Source organism: Caretta caretta, chromosome 3 (assembly GCF_965140235.1).
Source record: "Caretta caretta isolate rCarCar2 chromosome 3, rCarCar1.hap1, whole genome shotgun sequence".
Taxonomy (NCBI): Eukaryota; Metazoa; Chordata; order Testudines; family Cheloniidae; genus Caretta; species Caretta caretta.
In genome coordinates this window covers 103193770-103220190 of record NC_134208.1, presented here as the reverse complement: position 1 = coordinate 103220190, position 26421 = coordinate 103193770, and the positions used below count along the sequence as shown (strand labels likewise).

The following is a 26421-nucleotide window of genomic DNA, read 5'->3' as shown; positions in this document are numbered from 1 at the left end:
AAAGCCTGGGACAGGGGAGTCCTGGGTTCATGTCCTTCTTCTGCCACATTTTCTCTGTATGACCCTGGGCAAGTCACTTAAGGATAGATTCATAAAGTGGGCCAACACCTAAGTCCTAGGTCTTCTGCCATCTTCCAGAATTCACAGCCCCAAGGTAGGCATCCAGGCTCCCTATACATTGTAGAGTCCAGTGCCTAAGAAGGAGAGGCTCAGAATCCAGCAAGATGTCTAACCTAGCCAGCACTGAAATGCAGAGGAAAGAAAGGGGTGGAGCTGAGGGCCCTGAGCCACAAAGGTACCTCAGCACTAACTCTGATTGAGGTAGGCCTTAAGTGCCTGAGTGACAGGTTGGAGGTAGGAACCTATTTCCACTTGGGATTTGGCCTTCTCACCCCATTATAGCCAATATCCCAGTGGTTACAGTATTTACCGGCTCTGCTATAGAGGAGGAACTTAGTCCTACCCAGGCCTACCTGATTCCAGGCGAGTGTGCTGACCACATTATGAGGAATTCCGATGTGGGTATCTCTCACTCTCTTCTGTTGAAGCAACAAAACACAAGAGGCTAATTTTATAGCCCAGTGGTTAGGGTACTCACATGGGCTGTGGGAGAGTTGGGTTCAAGTTCCTTCTCCAATAGTTAACTATTTATATCAATCTTCAACGGGAGAGACTGAGAGAAATCCATCCCAAATACTCAGAAGCTGGTAGTTTGGGCACTCACATAGGATTCGGGTGACCTGGATTCAAGTCTTTGCTCCAAATCAGGCAGAGTGGGGATTCAAATCTGGGTCTCCCCTCACTCCAGGCAAGTATCCAATGACTAGGCTAGTGGGTACTTGGGAAGGGACACACAAATTCCCAACCTGCTCAGTCCCAGCTCTTTTGTGGGGGCTAGTAATGCTCTGAGTACGCCTACCCGATAGGCCCCACAGGTGATGTGGGTGAAAAACCTCATTTGAAAATTCTGCTGAGGCTTAGGTGTGGTTGCTCCCGGCAGCTCATTAGGTGGTGGGGGGAGGTGTGTGTGTGGCAGCAAGACAGCTCTGTACATTCCTGCTGGCATATATGGGGACTTGAGCCCCTACAGAGTTAGGTGGCAGCTCAGCAGTGGTTTTGTGAATGTCAGTGGCACTTAAATGTTAGACTTAGGTGCCTAAGGAGGCAGTTACATGCACAAGTCCCTTTATTTGTAAAATGTGGATAACAGCACTTCTCTGGCTCACAGGGGTGTTGTGAAGATAAATAAGAATTGTGAGGCACTCAAATGCTATGGTGTTGGGGACCAGGTAAGTACTTCAGACAGATACAGAGCTGCTTAATTTCTTAATATGATAAATGCAATATAAATACTTTAGACAGATACATAATTTTATTAGGCACATTGACTTAACAGTAACGAACAAGATTGGCTACCACATTTGCTTCCCCCTTCCTCCCTCATCTTGTTACCGCCATTGTTCTCCATGATTTTTCAAATAACTCCCAGTGGTTCAGGACACTCTAGAATCATAAGATATTATACAAACATGCCCATTTGTATTAGCAAGTATTCCTTTAACTTCCTTTTAATCAACATCTGTACAGACATATTTCTCTTGTCATTTGCTTAAAGATACATTTTAAAAAACATTTCTGTGATTTTAGACTCAGTTTAGTTCCCCACATTTATTGAAGGCCAGACATGCTCTCTCTATCCTCACACACACCTTCCTTGATACATTTGTAAAAACTATTATTTCACTTAATGTTTTGGCCACCAGTAATTCATTCTGCCTTTTGACAGCTGAATATTCTTTTCCTCTACCAACCTTGACTGTATATTTACTATTTGTTTCCCTTACTCTACCATTTCCACATGAAGACACAGTGGCTGTTCCCAACTCCTTCCATTTCTTCCCCACATGCAGGATAAAGGGTAGGCTGCTGTGCGTTAGCTAGGACTTCTTTAGGGTGCTCTATTTTTGTTTCACATTTACGGATTTCATGTCCTATGGAAGTTCACAGTATATATTTTTTTATGACTCAAGTTAAGGTTGTACACCACCTGTGGCACCAAATATGCACTTTGTGTTAATTTCTGAAGGTTCAGACAGGGGGAAATAGACCATATATACATTTATACATATTTATTGTAATTTTTAAAAGTAACATTTTCATTTACTTTAAGTATTCACCCCTCCTGTGTTCTACATGTGCATGTATTAAGAGGACTAATACTGGCTTTCAAGTCCAAAATTAATACCAATGAAATTACATGCCAGAACCAAGCTTTGTTGCTTGTTGGCAGTTCTTGTCAGGATAATACTATTATACAGTACCAATATGACACAAGACTTGGTTAGTCCTTCAGAAATAGCCTAGGACTGGCTTAGCATGGTAATTACATTGCTTCGCTTCATCTCCAAGAAGATGATCTTTCCTTCATGGTCAGGCACCAGGAACAAGCCCATGCGATGGCTCCTTTTTCACATCCACCCAGTAGACAAGGGCTCCTTGTTTTTTCTACCGAGGCTTCTTCGAATGTAAGCTTTTTCCGTCACCAAAAGATGAAAGCTCATCGGCCATTATGCTTAGAAGCATATTCTCTTCAACACAACAGCAAGAAAACTGTTAAAATCTGGCATTTAGTTGAGAACTAAGAGTATAACAAACCAAATTCTACCCTCTGATACACGTACGCAACTACCACTGATTTCAGTCTAGCCCTCTGCATATTACTTTAGACACACACACACTACAAGTAGGAACAAAAGTATCAGCAAAAGACTACACTTACATTGTTTCCAAATTAATCTGCAACTGTACAATTTTAATTGCAATAGAAAAAGGGGAAAGGAATATAACAACAGGTATTAAGAGAGATATTTTCCAAATTTTTATTTGTGCACATTCATCAAGTGAAAAAGATAACTTTTACAGCTTCTTTGGTGCCCAATATTCAGCATACAAAAATGTAAAAGACTATTCACAAAATAAAACACAAGCTCAAACTAAAAAAATGTTTGAAAGGTAGTGCACATCGTGACAGGTTTGCTTATGAATACACAGAAATTACTGCAAAAATAAATAGAACGTCTTTTTAAAAGCAGCAATTTCATATCTTGTAAACTTTTGTTTTTACAATACAGCACTGTTCAAAATAAAATCCAAAGGGACTGGAGTTTACACTGTGGCCATGAACAAGTAAAAGAGTCTGTATTTCCTCAGCTATTGTTGGTCCAGTTTTCCTTTTTTTGCTTTTAGTCCAATGTGCAGCAGTCTTTAAAGGTGCTTGGTTAGGGAACCTAACCATTAAGTGGTGAATTATAAAATTTCCTTCCTGCTTTCAAACACGAATGGGTAAATCTGCTCCACAGCACTGGCAACAGCCTTTACGTTTGGCCCTGAGACATTTTAAAAAATAGAGAGAAGAGGGAGAAAAAGTCAGGGCATTAAAAAGCAAGAATGTAACAGTACCTCAAAAACCATTCAGCGTATATCAGCTAGCACAACTTTACACTGTAGACACACCTTTTCTCATATTCAAGAAAGCTACTAAGTACTTAGAGGAAGAAAATAATATGCAACTTCTAGAACCCATAATGACATTTGAACTGGTTGTTGACTAGATTAGAAATTAATAACTCCACATCTGTCACTTTTATTTCATAAGAAATTATATACTGTGTAGTATACTGGAATAGAAGAATCCCAGCAAGAGTGGGGTTAGAAAGCATACCATATGCTTTCTGATTTGCTACTGTCCTCAGAACCTGTGTACCCACATCAAAGGATGGCCACTTCAATTTCTCATTTCATTGAGCTAACCAAGGAAACTATTTGTAAGTGATGGATTTTAACCTCTGTCTCAGTTATTCGACAGTTCGGTATAACAAAAACTTGATGGGTCTGTAACTTTGTAGTTTGGCTTATTTGGTTCCTCTGCCATCAACCTCAGGACACAACTGTTAGCCCAAAATCTGGTTATCTCCTCAAACGGGAAGAATCCTCAGGTTATCATCTAAACCAGTGGTTCTTAACGTGGGGTGCACACACCCTCTGGGGGTGCCAGACATGCCAGATTTTTTTAGACGGTAAATCATCGAAAACACAAATTAAGCACAGGCACGTAAGTACAACTACTTTGTTTCATCAAACCTATGTATTTATTAACATTATACATTTTTAACAATTACCATAATAAACAAACAAAAAATATATCTAGGTTTAAAGAACTGACCTACTTCAACAATTTTTGATAAGGGGTGCGAGAACATATTTTGATTTTTGATAAGGGGTGCAGTAAAGGTTAAGAACCACTGATCTAAACTAATCTACTGATGCTTTGGAGACAGAAATGGAGAGTGAGTTGGTGATGTCTGCTGGTGGCACTAAGTCACTGGGTAACAAACTATGAAGCTTGCAAATGATTGAGCAGAATGACAAAAAAAATTAATCTTGGACAGGAGTATAGTGATGTATTGACCAAAATAGTCAACTTTTCATCCATACTGATAGTGTGTGAAATTATGATTTCCTCCGAGGAAAACTATTTTGGAGGCTCAGTAAAAAGGGTCTGCCTAATTTGCAGCAGTATTTTAAAAAAGTGTAGAAAATGCAGAAAATACAACTAAAATTGTATCAAATGCTAACATGCCCCCATTTATAGTACTGCCAACTTTTGGTGACCTGAGATTGTGTCTGTGGACTTTCTCAATTAAGATGACGCCTGCCCTTTATGCCTTTAAAAATCCCTTTCTAAAGATATTTTGGATTGTGTAGGTGGAAAAACTAGGATTATGTACCCCAGAAGAGAAAAGAGTTAGAAAGGAATTCATTAATTTATTCAAAATTTTGCAGCCCATAAAGCCTTCTGGGTCACCCAATGAAAACAGCCAGTATTTTTAGGCAAAATAAAGATAAGTTCAATAATATTTCAGACAACTTATATAATTCACTGCCTCTCAAAGTCAGTATCAAATATCACAGCTGGATTTTTAATGGCCTGCATAATTTAAAAACTATTAACAAAATTTGTATAAATGAAAACTAGGACAAGGGTAATCAAGTCACATGTTTCATGGCATAAACTGATTACTGCTGGGGTCCCTCTCTGCCTCATGGATAACATTGCCAGTTTGGTTGAGTGAATTTGGGGAGGGTTTTCTGCCTTCTTGTAAAGCGCCAGCTATTGACCACTGTCAGAGACAGGATACCAGACTTAATGAACTAATGGTTTCACCAGGAATGAGAAGAGGACTTCCAAAGTTTCTTCCTAATGTAGTGATCTTTAAAGAGATCACAAATCGTTGTATATCCTATTTACATGCAAATTTCAGGAAACATAATTTTAGTGCTTTTTTGTACGTTTACAAAAATAAGAAAATGGACCAGGAAGAAGATCCTTCTCATATTTTCAAATCTTGTGAGGATTATACGAGGCCTATCAGCCAATATACTCTGCTTTCCAGGCAGGCACTACCGAATGCAGTGCACCTCCCTCCAATTTGTCTGCTACCACAGAAATAAGAAGTTCTAGAGAACAATGCGCAGTAACATCCAGCAGGCCGGGGAAAGCAGAAAGGTACATGGGTCTTGCAAGGATAGTAGTGATTCTCCCAAAGTTGAAGACCTGGAAGGGAACCTCCACAGCAAGACAGAGGATTGGGGAGGTTAGCACAGGGAGAGACGAGAGACAGAGAAGTTGAGGAAACCCAACATGCATTTTAGGGGAAGGAAAGCTGGAGTTGATGATACTGCCACCAGATTCCTCATTTCTTTTTTCTCTCTTCATCAAGCCTGTAACTCTCCCCACACATGTCATTTTTTTAAAAAAAAGTATTTCTCCTGAATTTTAATAGAGATTTTTAGTTACAAAATAGAAATAGTTAAATCACAGTTCAATAAGTTGGCTGTATTTCTGGGGAACATTCAAGCTTCTCATTTATTTGAAAAGTAATTTTTCTTCTATGTTTGGCTGTCACTAGTTCAAATTAGCTTGCAGGAACATTTACATTTTTGGGTAGGTTTCCATTTTGGATGTTTGTGGGTTTTAGCTATAATTATTGCAGTCAAAAGAAATGTATTGTATAAAATGTTAGGTCTTGGTAAGGATCCCATATCCCTCCCCCCCAAATACAAGTGTCCCTAAGCATGATTTTAGATACCAATATCTTATCTGTCATTTCCAATCAACAGAAATTTAGCATGGGATAATTCCAGATCATGTGTGTCGGAGTTCTATTTTAATTTCCCACAGTTTTTGAATCCTTTTTTATTCATGTTTTTTCCCCATTTTAGCAGGTGTTGTATTTGCTCTCAGCTGATGTTTGTGCATATCTGGGAAACATGGTAAAGTCCATCTTGAGATACGGGGCAGAGGATGCCAAGTAGGAATAAAGGGGAGGGGAAAAGGTGGCACAAAGCCTCCAAGAAAATATATATATACACATATACATACATACATATTTATTTTAATTTCAGGACCAAAGTCAACAAAAAAGTTCCAATGACTGAGGAAATCCATTAGATGTCTGGTATCTAGGAAGAGGTTTCCCCACAACTATTTTAATTGTTTGTTTCATTTTAAGTTTCCAGCCAAGGTTGTGTGTAATTTTTCAATCCAAAAGGGGCAAGAGGAAGTTTACCCAAGCGTTTGCCAGACTAGGACCAAAACCTGAAATAGGGCAATCTCTAACACCCCCTAGTAGTTGGTCAAAGGATGATGTTGCCATGTTGTACTGGCTGTGCCTCTCTAGTCTCAAGGTGCATGCCTGTGATAGTAACTGCTGCTTAAACAGCAGTAGTTTATGGGACTGTACAGAAGAAAAATGAGAAGAAAGGTTAAAGTTTTAGAATTTGTACTTAAACAAGCAAATATCCTCAGTCTCTGGTATATAAGCTCAGTTTCCTCATATGCCTCATCTCCCCAGAAACTGACTACATCCACGTGTATAAAACAAACGTATTTGATCTGCTGGTAGTATTGCATTCTCCCACAGTTATTCAGGTATTTTCACTGAAAGACAAATTATCTGGCAGCATTAAGTACAAATGAAATCTCACATGCCTGTCTCTCTGTTGCTTTGAAAGTCTAACTGAACTCCCATGAAACAAAGTAAGTTAAATATTTATTTTGGCATCATAAAGTACCCGTTACTGTGATACTTCCTGTTGAAAAAATCTGTAAGGTAGCTCTGAGAGGTTTTATTCTGTAGCACACTGCAGGATGAAGCTCCGGTTCATAACTAGAAAACAGAAAAGATTGTCAAAGACACTTCTATATTTGCTAATAAAAAGCTGATACACTGAAGAAAAAGATAAGAATTCTCTTAAGACCTACTGTACCTAGCATGAGGTCTATTATTCTTCGTAAATTCTGGCAATCTGATTTCAAAGGGCATGTTGCATACTGCTAAAACATTGACAACCTTAAAATCTGTGAAAATTACCTTTTGGAGAGAGAAAGAGAACAAGAATAAGAAAGGTTATGATATCTGATACGAAAAAGATATCTTCTGACAATAATTTGATTATTTCAACCAATAAAACCCTGTGTTTAACACAAAGCAGACAAGAGTAGGAATCCAAACAGAACTAGGGTAGAATTTTTAAATACCTAACTTAGTTCTGAACTATATTTGTGATCCAATAACTTGTCTAGCAAAAAAACCAACCAAACACACAATTGCCTTCTCATGTAAATTCAATTACATTTAGAATGAACATGCATGGTCTATATTACTGTAGTAAGCATGTGTGACTAAGTTAAAAATTAACTAAACCAAATTATTCATGAAACACCAAAATAAATGACACGGAGAAAGCTTGGTTTATAGTGTTACTAGAACCCACTAAGGTGTTACATAGTTAGTTCATATTAACAGTTTATCATTATTTTATTTAACAGTTTCTCCCAGAGTTAAGAATAAAAAAGAAAATGAGAGAAAACTGCTTGTTTGTTTTTTCTCCAGTAGCTAGTTCACAGAAAGCCATTTCCTTTCTCTTTTTGAAACAAAAAGCTAAACTGCTGGCTTCCAATAGCCTTTTATCCACAGCCACACAATGCTACAATATGGTGGTAAAATGCTTCTGGCGAATTACCAGCAAAGCCAATGCAATGGTGGGAGATTTTCCTGAAGCTGTTAACACAGACATGGCCAATGAAGACCCATTTTTGCTCAAACTTAATTAAAAAAAAAAAAAGAAAAAAAAATTTGCAGCCTGAGAATGAGTCTACCAAATTTCAGTTTGAACAGTTAAATTACAAGCAGATGAAAATGACCCCTTAGAATGGAAATGCTTGTGCAATATTAATTAGACATCAACATGTGCTCTGCCTATAACGTTCACTCTGACAATAAAGTTAGGCCACATTAATCTGTTTCTGCACCTAAATGAACCAGTTTATATCCTATAAAGCCATTACTAAAGCTTTACCAGGGTATATATTTCATCTGACTTAATTCAACATTCTGCTCCATCGTTTTCACTTTTACATGATATCCAATACTTAATACCCCATCACTTAGTTTTAAATCACTTGATTTAATGCACTTAGGATAGTAAGAGTTGCTGTGGGCTGGTTGCCCACCTCTAAAATTTGGTGGCCATTTTATATGCTAAACAACCTTGGAAGTAGGCCATTCTTACTTTCATATCATCACTCTGATGTCTAGCTACTTGCCTGATAGTAAATGTATGGTTTATTTAATTAAATTAGAGCAACTGGTTGGATGATAGCTCTAAAATGTCATTATATGCCCTTCTGCTCAAGGAACAAACACCGAACTGAATGGTTCTATCAGCCACGCCTAAGTCATTTACAGTAGCAGACCTTGCAACTGAATGGTAGATGCAACTGACTCAAGCTCAGGCAAGGAGGAGTTCCACTTTTTAAGTTCTAATTCAGGAGTAAATCCTGGTCGCAGTGCACAGTGGCTAACTAGACTATAGCAACTTGCTTTAGTTTAATTTAAAAAAACAAAAATCAAACTTGTAGCAGTTAGGAATTGTTCACCATAATGGCTATCCGAAAACAAGATCCATTGGGAAAATGTGTCTGTTCATATGACAACCATATTTATGCCATTCAGAATATTTTACAAATGGATGGGGCAAATTTCCACTTTTCTTCAATGCAATCCTTTTAGAGATTTTGAGTATAAGGAGGACATATATATTATATATATATATATATGCAGGTGGTTAGTTTACCCAGCCTCCTGAAACAAATTTCTGTTCATTAGCTGATAAGGAAACCTGGTGCTGAACTACCAAGTGGGAGCCCCAAATAAATACAATCTCAAGATAACTTGCGTTGCTACACAATGAGAATTTGAGTGAGAAAATGCTGGTTATGAAATTGTTATAGCACCTCTTCTGCTATCTGTTCTGAAAGGTCCAAACATGCTATCCCCTATCAATAGAAATACATACATATCCTATTGTTCACCCCTAAAAGAGAAGGTTATTATCAAAAGGATCATTACCTGAAAACCTAGTTTCTGCAAAGTACGAGCTAATCGTCTGGCACCAAATTTAGCTTCTTCTTCACTATAATTTAAAGGAGAGAGATAATAAGCAACTAGCTTTACTAATAGTTACAGCAATAAAACTAAAATTTTAAGATGTATACATACACACGTTCACATACTTACATATGTAATCACAACAAAAACTATATTAAAAGAACGTTAAAATGCAAAGTCAAGTGAAGAAGTGCCAGCATTAAGATAGCCTGTACATATGAAATCAGCCCCCTTGAGCATATGCATTATGACAGTGTTTTCCAAACAGCAGGTCCCGACCCACCAGTGAGTCTTGGAAAGCATCTAGGTGGGTCACTTGTGTCCCAGAGGTGCTCTCCCCACCTGCAATCTCACTTCCCCTGGAAGGCAGCAGTGTAGGGAGAGGGATTTGGGCAGCAGCAGCATGGAGGAAGCAGCTGAAGCCAGAATTGGACAGTCAGCAGCCTGGTAGTGATTGCGTGGTTGTACAGTCAACACCCTTATAATGGTAGAGAGGCTTGTGTGTCTCAATGACCCTGAGAGCGATGCTGCCTGGAGTCATGTACTCCCTTAGGGTCACCCATGGCAGAACTGTCAAGGGCGAGGTTCCAGACAAAGTGTAATCCAAGAAGTCCCTAACAGCAGAGCCGATGGAGGATAACTGCACAATGGAGTTGAAACTGTTGTGTAACGTTATAATGGCTGTGAAGGTGGATGAAGGCTGCAGCAGATAGAGAATCTCCAGTCGTCATGGTGTCCATGCCACTGGTTTCAAGTCCTCTATCTGTCAAGGACAGCGTGGTGACTTTTGTGCACCAGTCTCCCCATTTTAAAAGAAGTCCGGCACAGGCATCTTCCAGCTTTTGGGAAAACATTGCACACACAAGTCCGGTGGTGATCTGCGAGTGGTGACAGGAACAGGACAGTGAAATCTGGATGTTCCTAGTCACAGATTGACACACAGGTGGTGGGTGTGTGTTACAGTTGTCTTGCTCAAGGATTGAGGAGGGTCGAGCATCTCTGCAGCTGCACCCACAACTGAGCAGTCCTTTTTCGGATCCATTCTGCTCACCCCACATGGGAAGGGGGGTTAGAAAAGGTACCCTAAAAATAGTCTTGCCTCTGTTTTTCCTGGTTGGACAGCCGCATCCAGCAGGATCACCACTTCAGCGGTCGAAAATGTAAGAAACTTTTCAACTTTGGAACTTGGAACATACGTACCCTGATGGACAACTCAAACAGCGACCGACCAGAGTGACGTACAGCCATTATTGCTCATGAATTGAGTCGGTTTAACATCAAAATTGCTGCTTTGTCCGAAACTAGAAGAGCTGATGAAGGACAGGTGAGGGAGGAGAAAGGCGGATACACCTACTTCTGGAAGGGAAAATCTATAGATGAACCCCGATTTCATGAAGTGGGCTTTGCTATAAAGAACAAAGTCATAAGGAGTGGGTTGGGGGTGGGGGGGAGAGAACCTGGATTTGTGCTGGAAATGGCCCACCTTGATTATCATACACATTGTAAGGAGAGTGATCACTTTAGAAAAGCTATTACCAGCAGGAGAGTGGGTTGGGGGGAGAGAAAACCTTTTGTAGTGATAAACACCCATTTTTTCATGGTCTGTGTGTATAAAAAAAATCTTCTGTATTTTCCACAGTGAAGTGAGCTGTAGATCACAAAAGCTTATGCTCAAATAAATTGGTTAGTCTCTAAGGTGCCACAAGTACTCCTTTTCTTTTTGCAAACTCATAAGGTGCCTCTCTGAGATACCAGTTGGCATCAATGAGCGGTTTATGACACTCCGATTGAGGCTCACCAAAAATCAACAGGCAACTATTGTGAGCGCCTATGCACCAACATTGGATGCCAATGAGAATGTAAAGGAAGATTTTTATTCTCAGTTGGAAACCATTTTATCGGAGACCCCTACAGAAGATCAGATCATCCTTCTGGGGGATTTCAATGCAAGTGTTGGACGAGACTCAGACCTGTGGAAAGGAACAATCGGGAAAGAAGGAGTTGGCAAAAGCAATTCAAATGGAATTCTGCTCTTGACCAAGCGTGCTGAACATGAACTTATTATTACGAACACTCTTTTCCGACACAAGGAAAAGTTCAAAACACCTTGGAGACACCCACGGTCAAAGCACTGGCCTCTCCTCGACTAAGTCATAGTTCGTGCCTGATATCGTAGTGATGTACTTCTCACAAGAGCAATGACAACTGCTGATGACTGTTGGACTGATCATAGCCTTATTCGATCCAAAATGAAAATTAAGATCGCTCCCAAATGGAGGCTGCAAAAGAAGCAGGTCAGGTGCAAATTGAAGGTTCAAGATCTGAAGGACTCTATTAAGCATGACCACCTCCAAGCAGTCTTAGAAGAAAAGCTCCCATCAGAGTTTCCGGAAGAAACTGAGGAACATTGGAGCCAGTTGAAAGCAGTAATAATCAATGCCTGTGAGGAAACCATAGGCTACCAAACCAGAAAACATCAGGACTGGTTTGACGAGAATGATGCTGAAATTGAGCAACTCATCAATGAGAAGAGAATGAAATTTCATGCTTGGCAGAACGACATAAATCGTAATACAAAGAGAGAAGCCCATCCCAAGGTGAGACTGGAAGTCCAACGTAAAACCAGAGAACTCTAGAACAAATGGTGGACTGAGAAAGCACAAGAACTCCAACATCTCATGGACATCCACAATACTTGTGGTTTCTGTAGTGCCACCAACGCTGTTTATGGGCCAATTCATCATGGTATCAATCCTCTTCACTCTAAGGACGGAACCACATTTCTGAAGGACAACGAAGCCATCAATTCTCACTGGAAAGAATGTTTTGAAGATCTCCTTAACTGTAATTCAATGGTTGCAGATGAAGTCCTTGAGCAAATCCCTCAATGACTATTTAGGGATGAGCTCAGAGACTCTCCCAATTTTTATGAGGTACACAATGCCACCAAGCATATGAAGAACAACAAGGCAGCAGGTCTAGATGGGATCCCCACTGAAATCTTCAAAGATGGTGGACCAGAGCTAATTTGTCAGCTTACCTGCTTACCCTTAAAATCTGGATAAAGGAGGAGATACCCAGTGAAATGAGGGATTCCCTGACTGTTACCCTCTTCAAGAAAGGGGATAAAGTGGATTGTGGAAATTATCGTGGTATCTCCCTCCTAGCCATTGCAGGCAAAGTTCTGGCGCGGATCCTTGCAACCCGCCTTCTGCCCATCAGAAGAAATTTTAGGAGAGTCACAGAGTGGTTTCCGAACAGTGTGGAACTTCAGTATGCTGATGACAATGCAATCTTTGCCCACTCTGAGAAAGATCTTCAAACTATCTTGAATGTGTTTGCCGATGCTTACTCATGTCTTGGTTTCACTCTTAATATCAAGAAGACTAAAGTGCTCTATCAGCCTTCTCCAAATGAGGTATTACCTGCTCCATCTATCAACATCAAGGGAGTGGCACTGGAGAATATCGATCATTTCCTCTACCTTGGAAGTCATCTTTCAGCAAAGGCAGATATTGATGCAGAAATTCAACATCACCTGAGCTGTGCCAGCATAGATTTTTTTTGTTTACGGCACAGGGGTTTTGAAAATCATGACATTCGAACAGACACCAAGCTTCTTGTTTAATCAAGCCGTTATTCTACCAACACTGTTGTATGGGTCCGAAACTTGGACAACTTATAGACACCACTTGAAAGTCCTTGAGAGGCACCATCAATGCTGCCTTCGTATGATTCTGAAGATCAAATGGGAAGACAGGAGCAACAATATTAGTGTTCTAGAAGAGGCAAAGACCACCAGTATCGAGGCAATGATCATCCATTAGCAATTCCTGGTCACACTGTCTGGATGCCAGACCATCGCCTCCCAAAACAGGTCCTGTTCTCTCAGCTGAAAGAAGAGTACCATAACATGGGTGGACAACAGAAGTGTTATAAGGACTTGCTGAAGGACAACCTAAAAAAGTGTAATATTGACATTGACACTTGGGAGACACTTGTCCAGGATCGCTTAATGGAGTGAAGTCCTACATGCTGGTCCCCTGCAGTTTGAACTTGCTTGCCAACAAGCTGAAGAGGACAAGAGGCGCAGGAGGAAGGAGAGACTGGCTTCCAGTCATGGTCAACAGCCTCCTGCTGAGCCCAAAAACATCTGCTCCCATTGTAATAGAATTTGTGATTCAAGGATAGGCCTTATTAGTCATCTGAGAATCCATAATTCTCATGGAAGATGATCATACTCGGTAACGAGTGAACGCCCATCATCATCAGTGATCACGGCCCAGCCGAGGGAGAGAGGGACCAGCTGGGGCTGCAGGATGGGGCAAGGCAGGGAAAGCAAGAGCAAGGAAATGAGGGGGAGTTGAGCAGGAGGCTGGAGGGAGAGGGGAGCTGGAGGGCTGAGAAAGGGAGGGAAAGGGAGGTGAGGGGGTAATGGTGGGTCCCCCAAAAAGACAAAATGCATTTGATGGGTTGCCTTAGTAAAAAGTCTGGGAACCACTATATTATGTTACAGTCTTCAATTACAGGATCAATACTATGTTTTCCACAGGACCCTTGCTTCATTCAGTTCACAGCATGGACCTGCTCTGGGGATAAATCTGGGCTGTGTATTGAAGGGGACTGTTGTCTGTAGAACCCTGCTTCATATCAGACCCCTTCCTCAGCCAGTCTCAGTCCTCCCTGTCCCAAGACCCAGATTCCGCCCCTCCCCTCCACCAGCCTGCAGTTTCACTCTCCCTCCCTCTGGCTCTTTGTCCCAATCTAGTCCCTTGTCCCCTCTGCATTGGAGCCACGCAGCAACCTGCTTCACGCAGCAGGAGGTCATGGAAAACACAAGAGAGCCAGGCTCCCAGTTCAGGTGCCAGGACCCAGACCTGGCACAGCCCACAGCAACCCAGCAATTGCAGGGAAAGTCCTGCTCAGTTCTGGGCTGGAGTATGCCAAATGGAGACCAACTCTTCAGGGAATGTAGCTGCTAAAATTGAAGAAGGCTCTATTGAGAATGTGCAAATGGAGATTCCTCCCGCCCCCCCAGGGTTTAGAACTTGACCAAATTTGGATGGATTTTCACAGAGACAGCAAAGAATACTCCCCTGACACAAAGTACCCCACTTCCCCACACTCCAATTTCAAGTCATTGCTCCAAAGCATGGAGATGTTACAGTATTTCAAAGAAAAGGTTGCCAGACTTTTTTTTTTTTAAATGTGGGTAAAACAATGTATTTTTTCCCTAGTGTCATTCTCAGAAATAATGGTTGAACTGTTTTAGCTGAAATTTTCAGAAAAATTCAGCCTGAAGCAGACATTCAGCACAAAAAAATTCTACCCAAAGGGTTAAAGTTTGGCAAAATTATAAGCAACTGTAAACAGATTCTTATAATGGGAACTGTCGTGCAACCTTCATAATAGGTGGTTGTACCAGAGCTGCCAATAATATATGCAATAGATTTCATGATAATAAGTGGTATTTTCCAATGTCGTATACAAGAGTTTCATCCAGGAACAATTTTTTCCCTCTCCTTCAAAAGAGGGATTTTACCTTGTGGCTCCTGTGCAAATAACTTTTCCTGAGGACCAAATTGTGGCCGTAATCCTAGGTTTCCTAAGCTTCATTAATACTTTCTGAAAGAATTAGAAGAAAAACAGGTTTTAGTGTATGTGTGATTTCATACTGAAAAAACAAGTGTTATACTAATAAAATACTTCCTTTATTCTATTTTAGCCTTGAGGACTGTTCCTTCCTTGCCTTCAGAAGTTAAATCAATATCAACTCCTGAGAAGAGCAAAATAAACCTGAAGTATCTTAGCCAATAAGCAAGTATTAAAGTAACAGGCTGGCTGGTGGCTCAAGTGAACAGAAATTATTTAAATAAACTTTTTTAAGGCTGGTAGCATTGTGCTATAATCATCTTTGCCTGTCACTATGACCACATCACTGCTCTGACTCTTTCCACTGATTGTCTCCTTCTGCACAAATTCAAACTCCTTGATCTCATCTGCGAAGTTTTACACAACTTCACTTTGTCTACATTTCAGATCTCATTTTCTTTTGCTTCCCCAAGCATCCTTCCTCTGCTAATTCCTTCTTGATTTCTCACTGTGCTTGTCTCCTCCTCTAACCTGTGAAGCTGCCCATACTTTCACACCATCGCCTATACCTGGAATAGCTTCCCTACACCAGTATACCTAGCAACCTCACTATCTTGCTTCAAAATCCCACCTCAAAACTTGTTCTTTGACTAGCATTCAACATTGATTACAACTTGAGCACTTCCCTGCTACCACTCATGCTTGACCATGCCAGAATTAATAAACACAAGATTGTATAATACCTTTCTAACAAGGTGTTCCCCTATACATTGGAGCTAACTGCACACATCAGATTTAGTTTCTCAAGGCAGTGATCCGAGTCTTACTTTATTCCTGCACAGATATGTGCACATCTACAATAGGGGGCTATATAAATAAGTAAGATTCAAGCCAAGTTTTTGGCATGTCAGAATGGGTATTTTTCTGGCCAGCCCAACTAACCCTGCATGGACAGGAAGATGGACTAGATCAGTGTTTTTCAATGACCAGTCCATGGACTCGTGCCTGTCCCCTGAAACTTCATTGACACAATACAGAAAGGCAGCAAGCTGGTCCCTGGGATCAAAAAGTTTGAGAAACACTGGACTAGATGAAGGCAACAACACTTTCTCCCTGTTTAATATTGGGTAAGGGTGCACCAGAAAAACTGCATAGATTTAATTTCACAACATTTCTTATGGCTTCAAAGTACTGCAATATTTGTCTCCTCAAATTTAGTATCCAAGAACAGATACAAGCCCGGCAAACCTGAACAAGAGAGAAACTGGAAGAAGTCAAAGAGATGAGAATCCAGCCATTCTAAACACAGTTCTGCCACATTGACTTTGGAATTCACACTACCAACTACATCCAACATATGGATATTGACAGAGCTCTAGTTTGATAAACATGTATAAAAGTTAGTCTAGTTTGGCATTTGAGATACATTAAATTTCTTACCCCAACATCACGCTTGTAGATCACATTTGCTCCCTCTAATGCAATCTTCCTCAAGTTTAAATGACATCTTGTTCTAAAAACACATACTACATTTGTGATTAAAATGTCCAATGCAACATCACTGTCTGCATCCATTGGGGTGGTTGAAAACTCAGATTCCCCACCAGCATACCATGAAGATCACATTCTGAAAAAAAAAACAATACAATTAAAAATACTGTGTCACACAGTTGTCTAAAACTATCCCTTTCATGTACCTTAGTTCCTTAATTGAGACAGTTTTAGAATCTGGAACTGAAGAATAAATTGTATGCCATTCTGTCTCATTTATGGTCTGTGTTAACCACACAGTTTTGCATCCTGTGTATCAGAAAACAGGAAACCTATTGCTTATTAACACTCATGTTTCAATACCGTGAAACCAACTTATCAGAAATTGTCATGAAAGAACTAATTATACATAAAAACTGGGAAAAAAATTAAAGGAATAAGATATCTTAATTATACTATGCTGTTCATTCAACAAAAATATTTTTAAAAGCTGAATATGAAGATGAATTAGTATTTCTATGAAACAAAGGAAAAGCTTTATAGCACCTATAAATGATAACCTTTCCTCAATTCCTTCCTCAAGTCAGTGCAGGATAAAGTTAAACATAAGGAAAAATTTGTTTCTCATGACTGTTTCGATTAATGATGATTACATGGATGAAATTTAATTCCAAATATAAGAATCAAATATTTGCCAAAGTTTATGCTTTGGAACTATAAGCCTTCTCATTGCCTGTGAAACTGTAAGATATGCACAAAACATGAATACGTTAAAAGAATAAACTGACTTTGAAAAGTATTTTTTATCCTTAAATTAGTTTTCCTGTATATAGTTAATGCTATGAATGAACTGGGAGGAGAGGCACTTGGTTACACTGTGTCATTCTATTATATTCTTAACATTGTGTTTCAGTATAATGTAGGACAACAACAGGGGTGGGCAAACTTTTTGGCCTGAGGGCCACATCAGGGTATGGAAATTGTATGGTGGGCCATGAATGCTCACAAAATTGGGGGTAGGGTTGCGGGAGGGGGTGAGGGCTCTGGGGTGGGGCCAGAAATGAGGATTTCAGGGTGCGGGAGGGAGCTCCGGGTTGGGGTGCGGGCGGGGGGGGGGTGAGGACTGGGGAGGGCTGGGAATGAGGGGTTTGGGGTGCAGGAGGAGGCTTCAGGCTGGGCCCAAGGGGTTTGGAGGGTGGGGGGGGATCAGGGCTGGGGCACGGGTCTGGGGTACAGGGGAGGGGTGTGAGGGCTCCAGCTAGGGTGGAGCCAGGATTAGGGGTTTGGGATGCAGGAGGGTGCTCCAGGCTGGGACTAATGGGTTCAGAGGGCAGGAGGGGGATCAGGGATGGGGCAAGCTATTGGGGCACCGGGGCGTGGGTGAAGGCTCTGGCTGGGGGTGCGGGCTCTGGGGTGGGGCTGGGGTACAAGAGGGGGCTCTGGGCTGGGATTGAGGGGTACGGAGGGCGGGAGGGGAAATAGGGCTGTGGCAGGAGATTGGGGCACGGGGGGGGAGGGGCTCAGGGGTGTAGGCTCCAGGAGCCACTTACTGCAAGCAGCTCCCAGAAGCATGTCCCCGCTCCAGCTCCAAGGTATGGCCAGGCGGCTCTGCGCACTGCCCCATCCGCAGGCGCTACCCCTGCAGCTCCCATTGGCCAGGAACCACGGCCAATGGGAGCTGCGGGGGTGGCACCTGTGGATGGGGCAGCGCGCAGAACTGCTTGGCCACACCTACGCGTACTACATAGGAGCCAGAGGGGGACATGCCGACTGCTTCCTGGGAGCCGCGTGGAGCAGGGCAAGCCCCCGGCCCTGCTCCCTGGCGGGAGTGGGGCAAACCCCCGACCCCACTCCCTGGCGGGAGCTGAGGACCAGATTAAATGGTTGGATGGGCCGGATGTGGTTCGCAGGCCGTAGTTTGCCCACCCCTGGGCTACAATATTAAAAAAAAGAAACTTTCACCATTTGATGGTTAAAAGTAGTTCCTTTTAGTTCCTTTCCCATGCCAGAAACTACTTCAGAATTCTTCTCTCCTACAAATAACACATACTGGCATATTAGATAAAGTGAGTGAGGTAACATCTTTTATTGGACCAACTTCTGTCATACTTAAGGATTGTTCAGTTTCTCATTTGTGAAAATCAGACCAACTCTGAAACATCCCAGAGTTCAAGTGCTCTACTAGTAATACACTGAACTTTCACTTCCCACTGCAGACTTGTTTTTTTAAAACCAATTATTTCAACAGAATATTGCCACTAACAATTAAAATTCAAATAGAACTATGCAATAACAGCGTCAATGTTATTTCAACACAATATTGCCACTAACAATTAAAATTCAAATAGAACTATGCAATAACAGCGTCAATGTTATTTCAACACAATATTGCCACTAACAATTAAAATTCAAATAGAACTATGCAATAACAGCGTCAATGTTATTTCAACACAATATTGCCACTAACAATTAAAATTCAAATAGAACTATGCAATAACAGCGTCAATGTTTTTTGTCATTTTACCAGCAGACACCCATCCTCCAAAAATTGGATAGGAAAGTCAGCTCCTTTGGTTTTGTGGGGGTGGTTTTAGTTTTGTTTTTTGAAGCAGAGAGGAGGTAGGGGAAGGAAAAGAGAAGATAGATATAATAAGGGTATATCTGCACTGGAGTTGGGACCATGCCTTCCAGTCTCAGTAGACAGATAAGAGCTAGCTCCACTTCAGCTAGCCTGCTAACAATTGCGGTGTTGCCACTGTGGCATGAGCTAACCACCTGAGCCCAGGCATGCCTAACCCTCCAGGTCCAAGGTCAGGTGACTAGCCAGTGCCACAAGGATGTCTCCACTGCTATTTTTAGCATGCTATCCACTGAACTCAGACTCAGGAGATCAGGAGTGTCTGAGCATGGGTGATTGTCACTGCCACAAAGTCTGCACTGCTAGTCAGTGTGCTAGCTTGAGTGGAGGTAGCACATCTCTGTCTATCCAGGCTGGGAAGCATGCTCCCAGCTGCAGTGTAGACATACACTAAGGGTCTCACTGAAGCACTGCAATTTATTTTCGTAACTTTTTACAAGAAAATATAGAAAAGTAAAAATTTTAATGCTGCTTGTTAGGAAAATCCTTGAAAAATTACTGGCTAGCAAAATGGGCAAGAATTTGGCAAGGAAAGATTCAAAAACTAAAGCAGATTTCAATTCAAGAGATGGAGGACACAGTTAAGGTTAAGATTTTGTCACGGTTATTTTTAGCAAAAGTCACATACAGGTCACAGGCAATAAACAAGAATTCATGGAAGCTGGAGCCTCCCAGCACAGAGATGACAGACTGAGCCTCACCACCCAGGACTGATAGCCCAAGTCCTGAAGTTGCAGAGGTAACGAAAAAATCACGGAATCCGTGACCTCCTTGACAGACTTGTAAGCCTTAGCCATAGTACATCAAAACACTGTTGATCCATTAGCTGAAAATCCAGTAACACCCCACACTGAATGAACACAACAAACAGCAAAGAGTATAATGAAAGAAAAGCTGTCAGCCTCAACATAAATTCTCTACACTGATTCATGTTATCAAAAAAGCAGGCGGCCAGGAGACAAGAAACTGCCACATGTAAAAGGAGCCCATCACATATATTCCCTTGCTAAATGAAATACAGAGGCAAGGTCAAAATATTTATGAGAAATAAGCAAGAGGGAAACCAAGATTGTTAGTATCAACTTTTCCACCTAAGCACTTTTAATGTTAATTTGCCATGCATTCTTGGCCTCCTATCACATGGCACCCTGCCACAACTTCTGACCAACAGTCTTCTCAGACACACCTTGAGTGGAGGACTACAGCTGGATAACAAGAGAAGCAGGTTTCAGAGTAGCAGCCGTGTTAGTCTGTATCCGCAAAAAGAAAAGGAGTACTTGTGGCACCTGAAGTGAGCTGTAGCTCACGAAAGCTTATGCTCAGATAAATTTGTTAGTCTCTAAGGTGCCACAAGTACTTCTTTTCTAAAAGAGAAGTAGCAACCATCATATAGTAGTGACACATTGAAATGCAGATGTCTTTTACATATGGAACTGGCTGCTGTATGATCATCATCTATTTCACTCTGCAGCTGGCTCCATATCTGAAACATTATGTCATAGCTCTTGGCTTGTCAGACAGAGGAAAAAGGAGGCAGGGGGGAGAGAGAGTAAAAGAATCAAAGCAAAGGCAAAAGAATAGCGAGAAAGCACAGAAAATGATATAGGGTGTGGAGGAGAAAGAAAAACGGTAACTAATATTTTTCTACGGAGAACTGTACATATCCCTAAGCTTCCTAATGCCCTATCATGTCTGTTTATGATGGCCTATTACAGTATAATGTTTACTTAACAACACCACAGCAGCTGTTAAATAATGTAACTGCTTTCCTGGGAGATGCCTCCAACTTTTTATCACAAAACACCCATCTTTTAGAGGTAAATGCCAGCTATACAATAGAAGTGGTTAAGAACAGTGGGTACAGGGTGGAGAGATCACAAAAACAAACAATTCACAAGTTCAATGTGGGAGCTGAAAATTACCAGTAAGAATACTAATATACTGTGGGGCCCAGTCAATCAGAGTGATTTCATCCACAAGAATATCATCAAGAACAATTTAAACGTGCAGATTTTGGCAAGCTGAAGTTTTATATTGTAATAGTAATGCACCTATTTTCATCAGTAATATTCCGAAAGTTCAGATGATGCAAAGCACATAACTGGAAATTTGAAAATGAATTTTAACTATAACTTTATAATTGTAGTCTACAGCTTGTGACAGTTACTTGGTAAAAAGTGACATTTGTTATACAAGCAATATCTGAGCCCAATGTAAAAGACTAAAACCACCTTCCACTGGTTGAAAAAAACAAACTTGAACATTTAATATTTCAATGTTGAGTGTTTACACAGTAAACTACTTCAGATGTATAATACTGATTTAAGTTTCCTCATTAACAGCAGCATGTTGAACAAGCTATTTAATACAAAACATTATTACTTTAGTGTTCTTTCAGAATACGAAGCCACAAGAGTCAGGAATTTCATTGCTGGAGTTCTTGTTCACCCTTTGTTACATATGCATAATGATAAGGTCTTTCATTACATGATCTAATAACATTGAATAAAACAAGAGAGTTCCCTTTTGTGGTGTAAAAGGTGGGGGGTGAGGGGGAGAACTGTCTTTGTCTCAGTAACAGTCCAAGAAGTTGGATAAAGGAGGAAATCTAAAACAAAATCTTCAGACATTCATTTTAGTACAGTATAACATACTGAGAACAAAGAAAAGATTCTGGGGAAATGAAGTGTGGTGGGCTACCATCCCTCAAGATAGAAATACAGATTCAGCTTCATGGTTATTCCTTTTTAACAAAAGGGCAAATCAACAATATTAACAAGAGGAAAGATGCAAAAATATATTCAGAGTTTATATATAACTGTTCTTTAAATTATACATAACATCTTTGCGAGGCAGCATGGTCCAGTGAACATGGTACAGACATGGGGCAGGACACAATAGGGTAAAATCCTGGCCCCAGTGAAGTCAATGAGTCACCTCTAGTATCTAACCCTAACTCTGCCACTGACTTGCTATATGACCTTGGGCAAATAACTTAATCATTGTACCTCAGCTTTTCTGTCTTTAAAATGAGGATAAAAGTGCTTATGTACCTTTGGTAAAGCACTTTTTGAGATCACTCAACCAATAGATTTATAGGGCTCACTACTATTACTCCAGATGTAGGAACTATACTTGTAAAGCAATGGGACAAGAATGGAAACAAAGTTTCCAGTTCTTTATAAATTGTGCATTTATTATTATTATTATAATAACAGGCCAAATTCCTAAACCTGCCCTATTAGACTCCACTAGATTTTGTTGATTAGCTCTGTTCATGAACTTTCCGACCTAAAAGTATTAAAAAGATACTGTCAACTTAAAGAGTATTGCAACATTGTGCCAGTGCTTGAGAAGCACTAGTTAGTGTGCTTTTTATTGTCCTAGCTTAGAAAAATGCCAAAGGTAAACAGCCTATTTGGGGGGAAGCAAATTCAGTATTATGTTTTTCACTTTTAATAACCTAAAATATTAGTTGCACATGCACAGAAACATTTTAAACAATACTTAACCCGACATGTCATTTTAACGGATAAAGCTACTACCTTAAGATCGCTAGAAACAACTAATTAATAAAAGTTCAAACCAGTCTGTAATACATGGACACTGTCATAGGTTTACTGATGACGAGCCTTAAGGTCTTTCGGCATCTGAATCTTGATGCTATAAAGTACTGCGAGGGAGTCAGCTGATGTAAGGGAATAACTACTCATGGTTTATGGTGTTACCAGAGTCTTTTAATGAAAGACTTAATGGCATACACTTACTTTTGTGGAGATACTAGTCTTGCTCTGCAAACCACTTTGGCCTCAGTCTCACTTTGGATCTGCGTGGGAAGACCACTGTGTAGTTATAGAGTTCACCCATGCAGCTCTGACTGCAGAACTAGGGCCTTCATAGGCTGTTAGCCAATAGTGGTACTGCCATTCTATTGTACCAACATCCATGTGATGAAATGATTAAAACTACACCACTTATTTTGTATGATAGAAATAAAGCTGTAATAGAATGCTTTATGTTTGCTTTCTTTTGTAAACAAAGACTTACGCTCTATTTGGACATTATTTTACCTAAACGCTGAAGTGTTCCTTAAAACATAATTGATGGTCTGAATTCAGCAGAAAACATTCCTGGCCTCAGTAAGCCTTGGGGGATGCAGATGTTGACTTCACAATAATCTGTTTTATTTAAGGGAAAGGTTAGCTTGCCACAAGAAAAAAAACCACAAAAACTCCCTAAACCTCTAGCTCTGTGGCAGGAACTTGGGAAGCTACTCTGGGCAGAGAGCTTCCCAACCAACTAGTAAGCTTGCAGCTGTCAAATCTTAGGAAACATCAATCCCACACCAATGCTGTGTAGCTCATAGTTAGGTCCCTACCAAATTAACGGCCATGAAAAATGCATCAGACCATGAAATCTGGTCTCCTCTGTGAAATCTGGTCTTTTGTCTGCTTTTACCCTATACTATACAGATTTCATGGGGGAGACCAGCGCTTCTCAAATTGGTGGTCCAGACCCGAAAGGGAGTTACAGGGAGGTTACAAGGTTGTTGGGTTTATTTTTGGGGGCGCGAGGGGGTGTCCTGGTTTCCCACCCTTACTTCTGTGCTGACTTCAGAGCTCGGTGGCCACAAGGCAACAGCTGTTGGCCAAGCACACTGCTCTGAAGGCAGCACCCCACCAGCAGCAGCGCAGAAATAAGAGTAGCAGTACCGGAACCCCCCCTACAATAACCTTGTGACACTCTGCACAACTCCTTTTTGGGTCATGACCCCTACAATTACAACACCATGAAATTTCAGATTTAAATAGCTGAAATCATGAAATTTACGATTTTTAAAATCCTATGTCCATTATATTGACCAAAATGGACCGTCAATTTGGTAGGGCCCTACTCATAGGAGTTCCAGTAGCACTTGTGTAATGCCTCTATTGTCTCAGTGGGGAGATGATTTAAGAGTCCAATTTCTTGAACACTAAAACAGACTTTAGAAGAGGAGGATGAACCTTTCCCTTCACCTTATTGGTTGTCTGCTGGGTCTGATGTATGTTTTTGTGCACGTGTATGTAATCTGTATATCACAATCTCTCTCTCTCTCACACACACACACACACTTGTCATGCAGTGGTTCCTCTTAGTTTCCTAATTAGATGACTGTCAGTCAACCAGAAAGAAAGAACCCACCCTTACATTAGGATACCAGATGATAGATATTTTGTCTCTCAATATCATAACCATCATGTGACATGGCTGTCAAACTGGGCAGAGGAAAATTTTTTCCCCTGATCAAAGATGGCCACCATAATGCCTAAAGTAATATTTTGTTTGCACTGTATCTCATTTCCCTCCCTTGTGTTTGGTGTGTTGTGTTTATTTAGATTTTTGGTTTTTATAGATTGTAAGCTTTTAGGGCAGAGTCTGTGTGTTTGTACAGCACCTACCACACAGGGGCATTGGTTCCTACTGAGGCCTTTAAGTGCTGCTGCATATAACTATTATTGCTTGTATCCACTGTCAAGAAAGTACACTGGACCCTCACTAGAATGCGTGTCTATATAGCGCGAATTCGCATATAACGTGGTCGCAGCCATGGATCCCAAATTTAATTACTATAATTGCAATTCATTTTAACATGGTCCCCACATTAACGCGGTACCGCGCATGGATCCCAAATCTCGTGTTCTAGTGAGGGTCCAGTGTATTTCCTCTTTTGAGCTGGTGGTTCTCTACAGGTTCACAGTTTAGGAAACTCACTGTATCCGAGACCACTTGCTCCTAGGTTAATTTTTCCTTTTACAGAGCACTTACTTAGCAGCACAAAATTGCTAACATGTTCCATTCATATTTTTCTTAGGGACACTGTCAGGCACTTTAGACCTCCAATCTAGGTTTTGGAGGGAAAGGAGGCTTTATAAAGCCTAATATTTATAGAAATATTTTCATTAAATATATACAAAATAGCTTTAAAAGCCTTTATAAAAGCTGTGTTAAACATTCCTTTGCAGTAGTTGCTGCAATGTCTAGGTTGGATTATGCTGCTGCATCAGAACCAAAAAATAAAACTGACTAGATTCTTGTTTTGGAACAAACTGAATGAAGTACAAAACATAAATGAACAACATAAATAGACAAAAGTAAACAATGTTTTTTAGCAATGATTTGTTTTCTAAACTTAGCCAAAATCTTTTCATGGAAACATGAACGTTAGATTTTTACTTAAACTTTTTGTTAAACTACAAAGCATTTAGGCCTAAATCATGTGACAGTTTCCATTTCACAAGGCTGATCACCTGGGATAGATTCTATATCTCGTTTAACATGCCGCCACCAAGGATTAATCTAACCTACAAATGTTATTTTAGGAACTTACAAAAATCATCCTTTGGGGGAAGTGGTGGTGGGGGGGGGGAGGGTTGGTTAAGTATTTGCCATCTTGAGGAGCCTCTATTGGTTGCCAGGAAACACTGTTTCCCATGGAGGATGCTCTTGTCTCGTTCTCCTCCTCACTTTCCCCTTCCCATGGAAAGGGTCAGTGAGAGGACGGGGTGGGGCGGGAGGATTGGCCAAGGGCCTGAACTACGTTTTGTGCACGCACCGTTATTTCCGCAGCACCCCAGCTGTGGGGACGAGGGGAGGGGAGGGGAGGGCCCAGACACTGCTCTGATCTCTGCCCCACGCCGCCCAGGAAGGAGCCACTAGGCGAGAGCAGGGGTGGGAGCGCCACAGGGCTGCGAAGCCCGAGCCCCCCAGCTCCGCAAAGGGCAGCACCCAGAGGCGCCTTTATTGGGGCGGGGGGGCGACACAGAGGCCGCGGGCCGCTCAGCGCTCGCTCCCGGGGGACCGGGCCCAGACCGCGGGGCGGGGAAGGGGTCTCGGAGCGACCTGGACGCAGCGGGGCTCCCCCGTCCCCCGCGCGACACCTGCCTGCCCGGCCCCCCCGCGCCCCGGCCCCGCAGCGCCAGACCCTCCCCGGCCAGCGCCGCGGGTGGGCGGCGGCGGCTGCAGTTACCGCGTGGGCCGGCGGTTGAGTGTCCCCGGCTCCGCCGCGCGCGGCCCGGTTGCTACGCGCCCCGTCGCTCTCGCTCTTTGTTGTTCCGGGTCCCGGGCCCTGTCCCCGCGACAATAAACATCGCAAAACGCGGCGGCCATAGAGACGGCCCCGGATAGAACGGCCGGCGGAAGTGCCAC

General features: G+C 41.5%; 1 protein-coding gene across 2 annotated transcripts; it reads right to left on the bottom strand.

The window, feature by feature from the left end:
* Positions 1-1353: 1353 nt before the first annotated feature.
* On the bottom strand, positions 1354-26421 carry TBPL1 (TATA-box binding protein like 1). 2 transcript variants are annotated; one of them, XR_007355812.2, is made up of 7 exons: positions 26243-26421; positions 16545-16731; positions 15055-15137; positions 9474-9537; positions 7330-7433; positions 7052-7229; positions 1354-3386 (listed from the first exon to the last, which is right to left on the bottom strand). XR_007355812.2 is itself a non-coding variant. In XM_048844510.2 (7 exons), exons 2-7 carry the CDS (start codon positions 16677-16679, stop codon positions 3307-3309), a joined length of 561 nt encoding a protein of 186 aa, XP_048700467.1. In that variant the 5' UTR covers positions 16680-16731; positions 26243-26419; the 3' UTR covers positions 1354-3306. The 2 variants fall into 2 exon arrangements, 1 of the variants encoding a protein (XP_048700467.1); XM_048844510.2 differs by having other exon boundaries at positions 7135-7229; positions 26243-26419.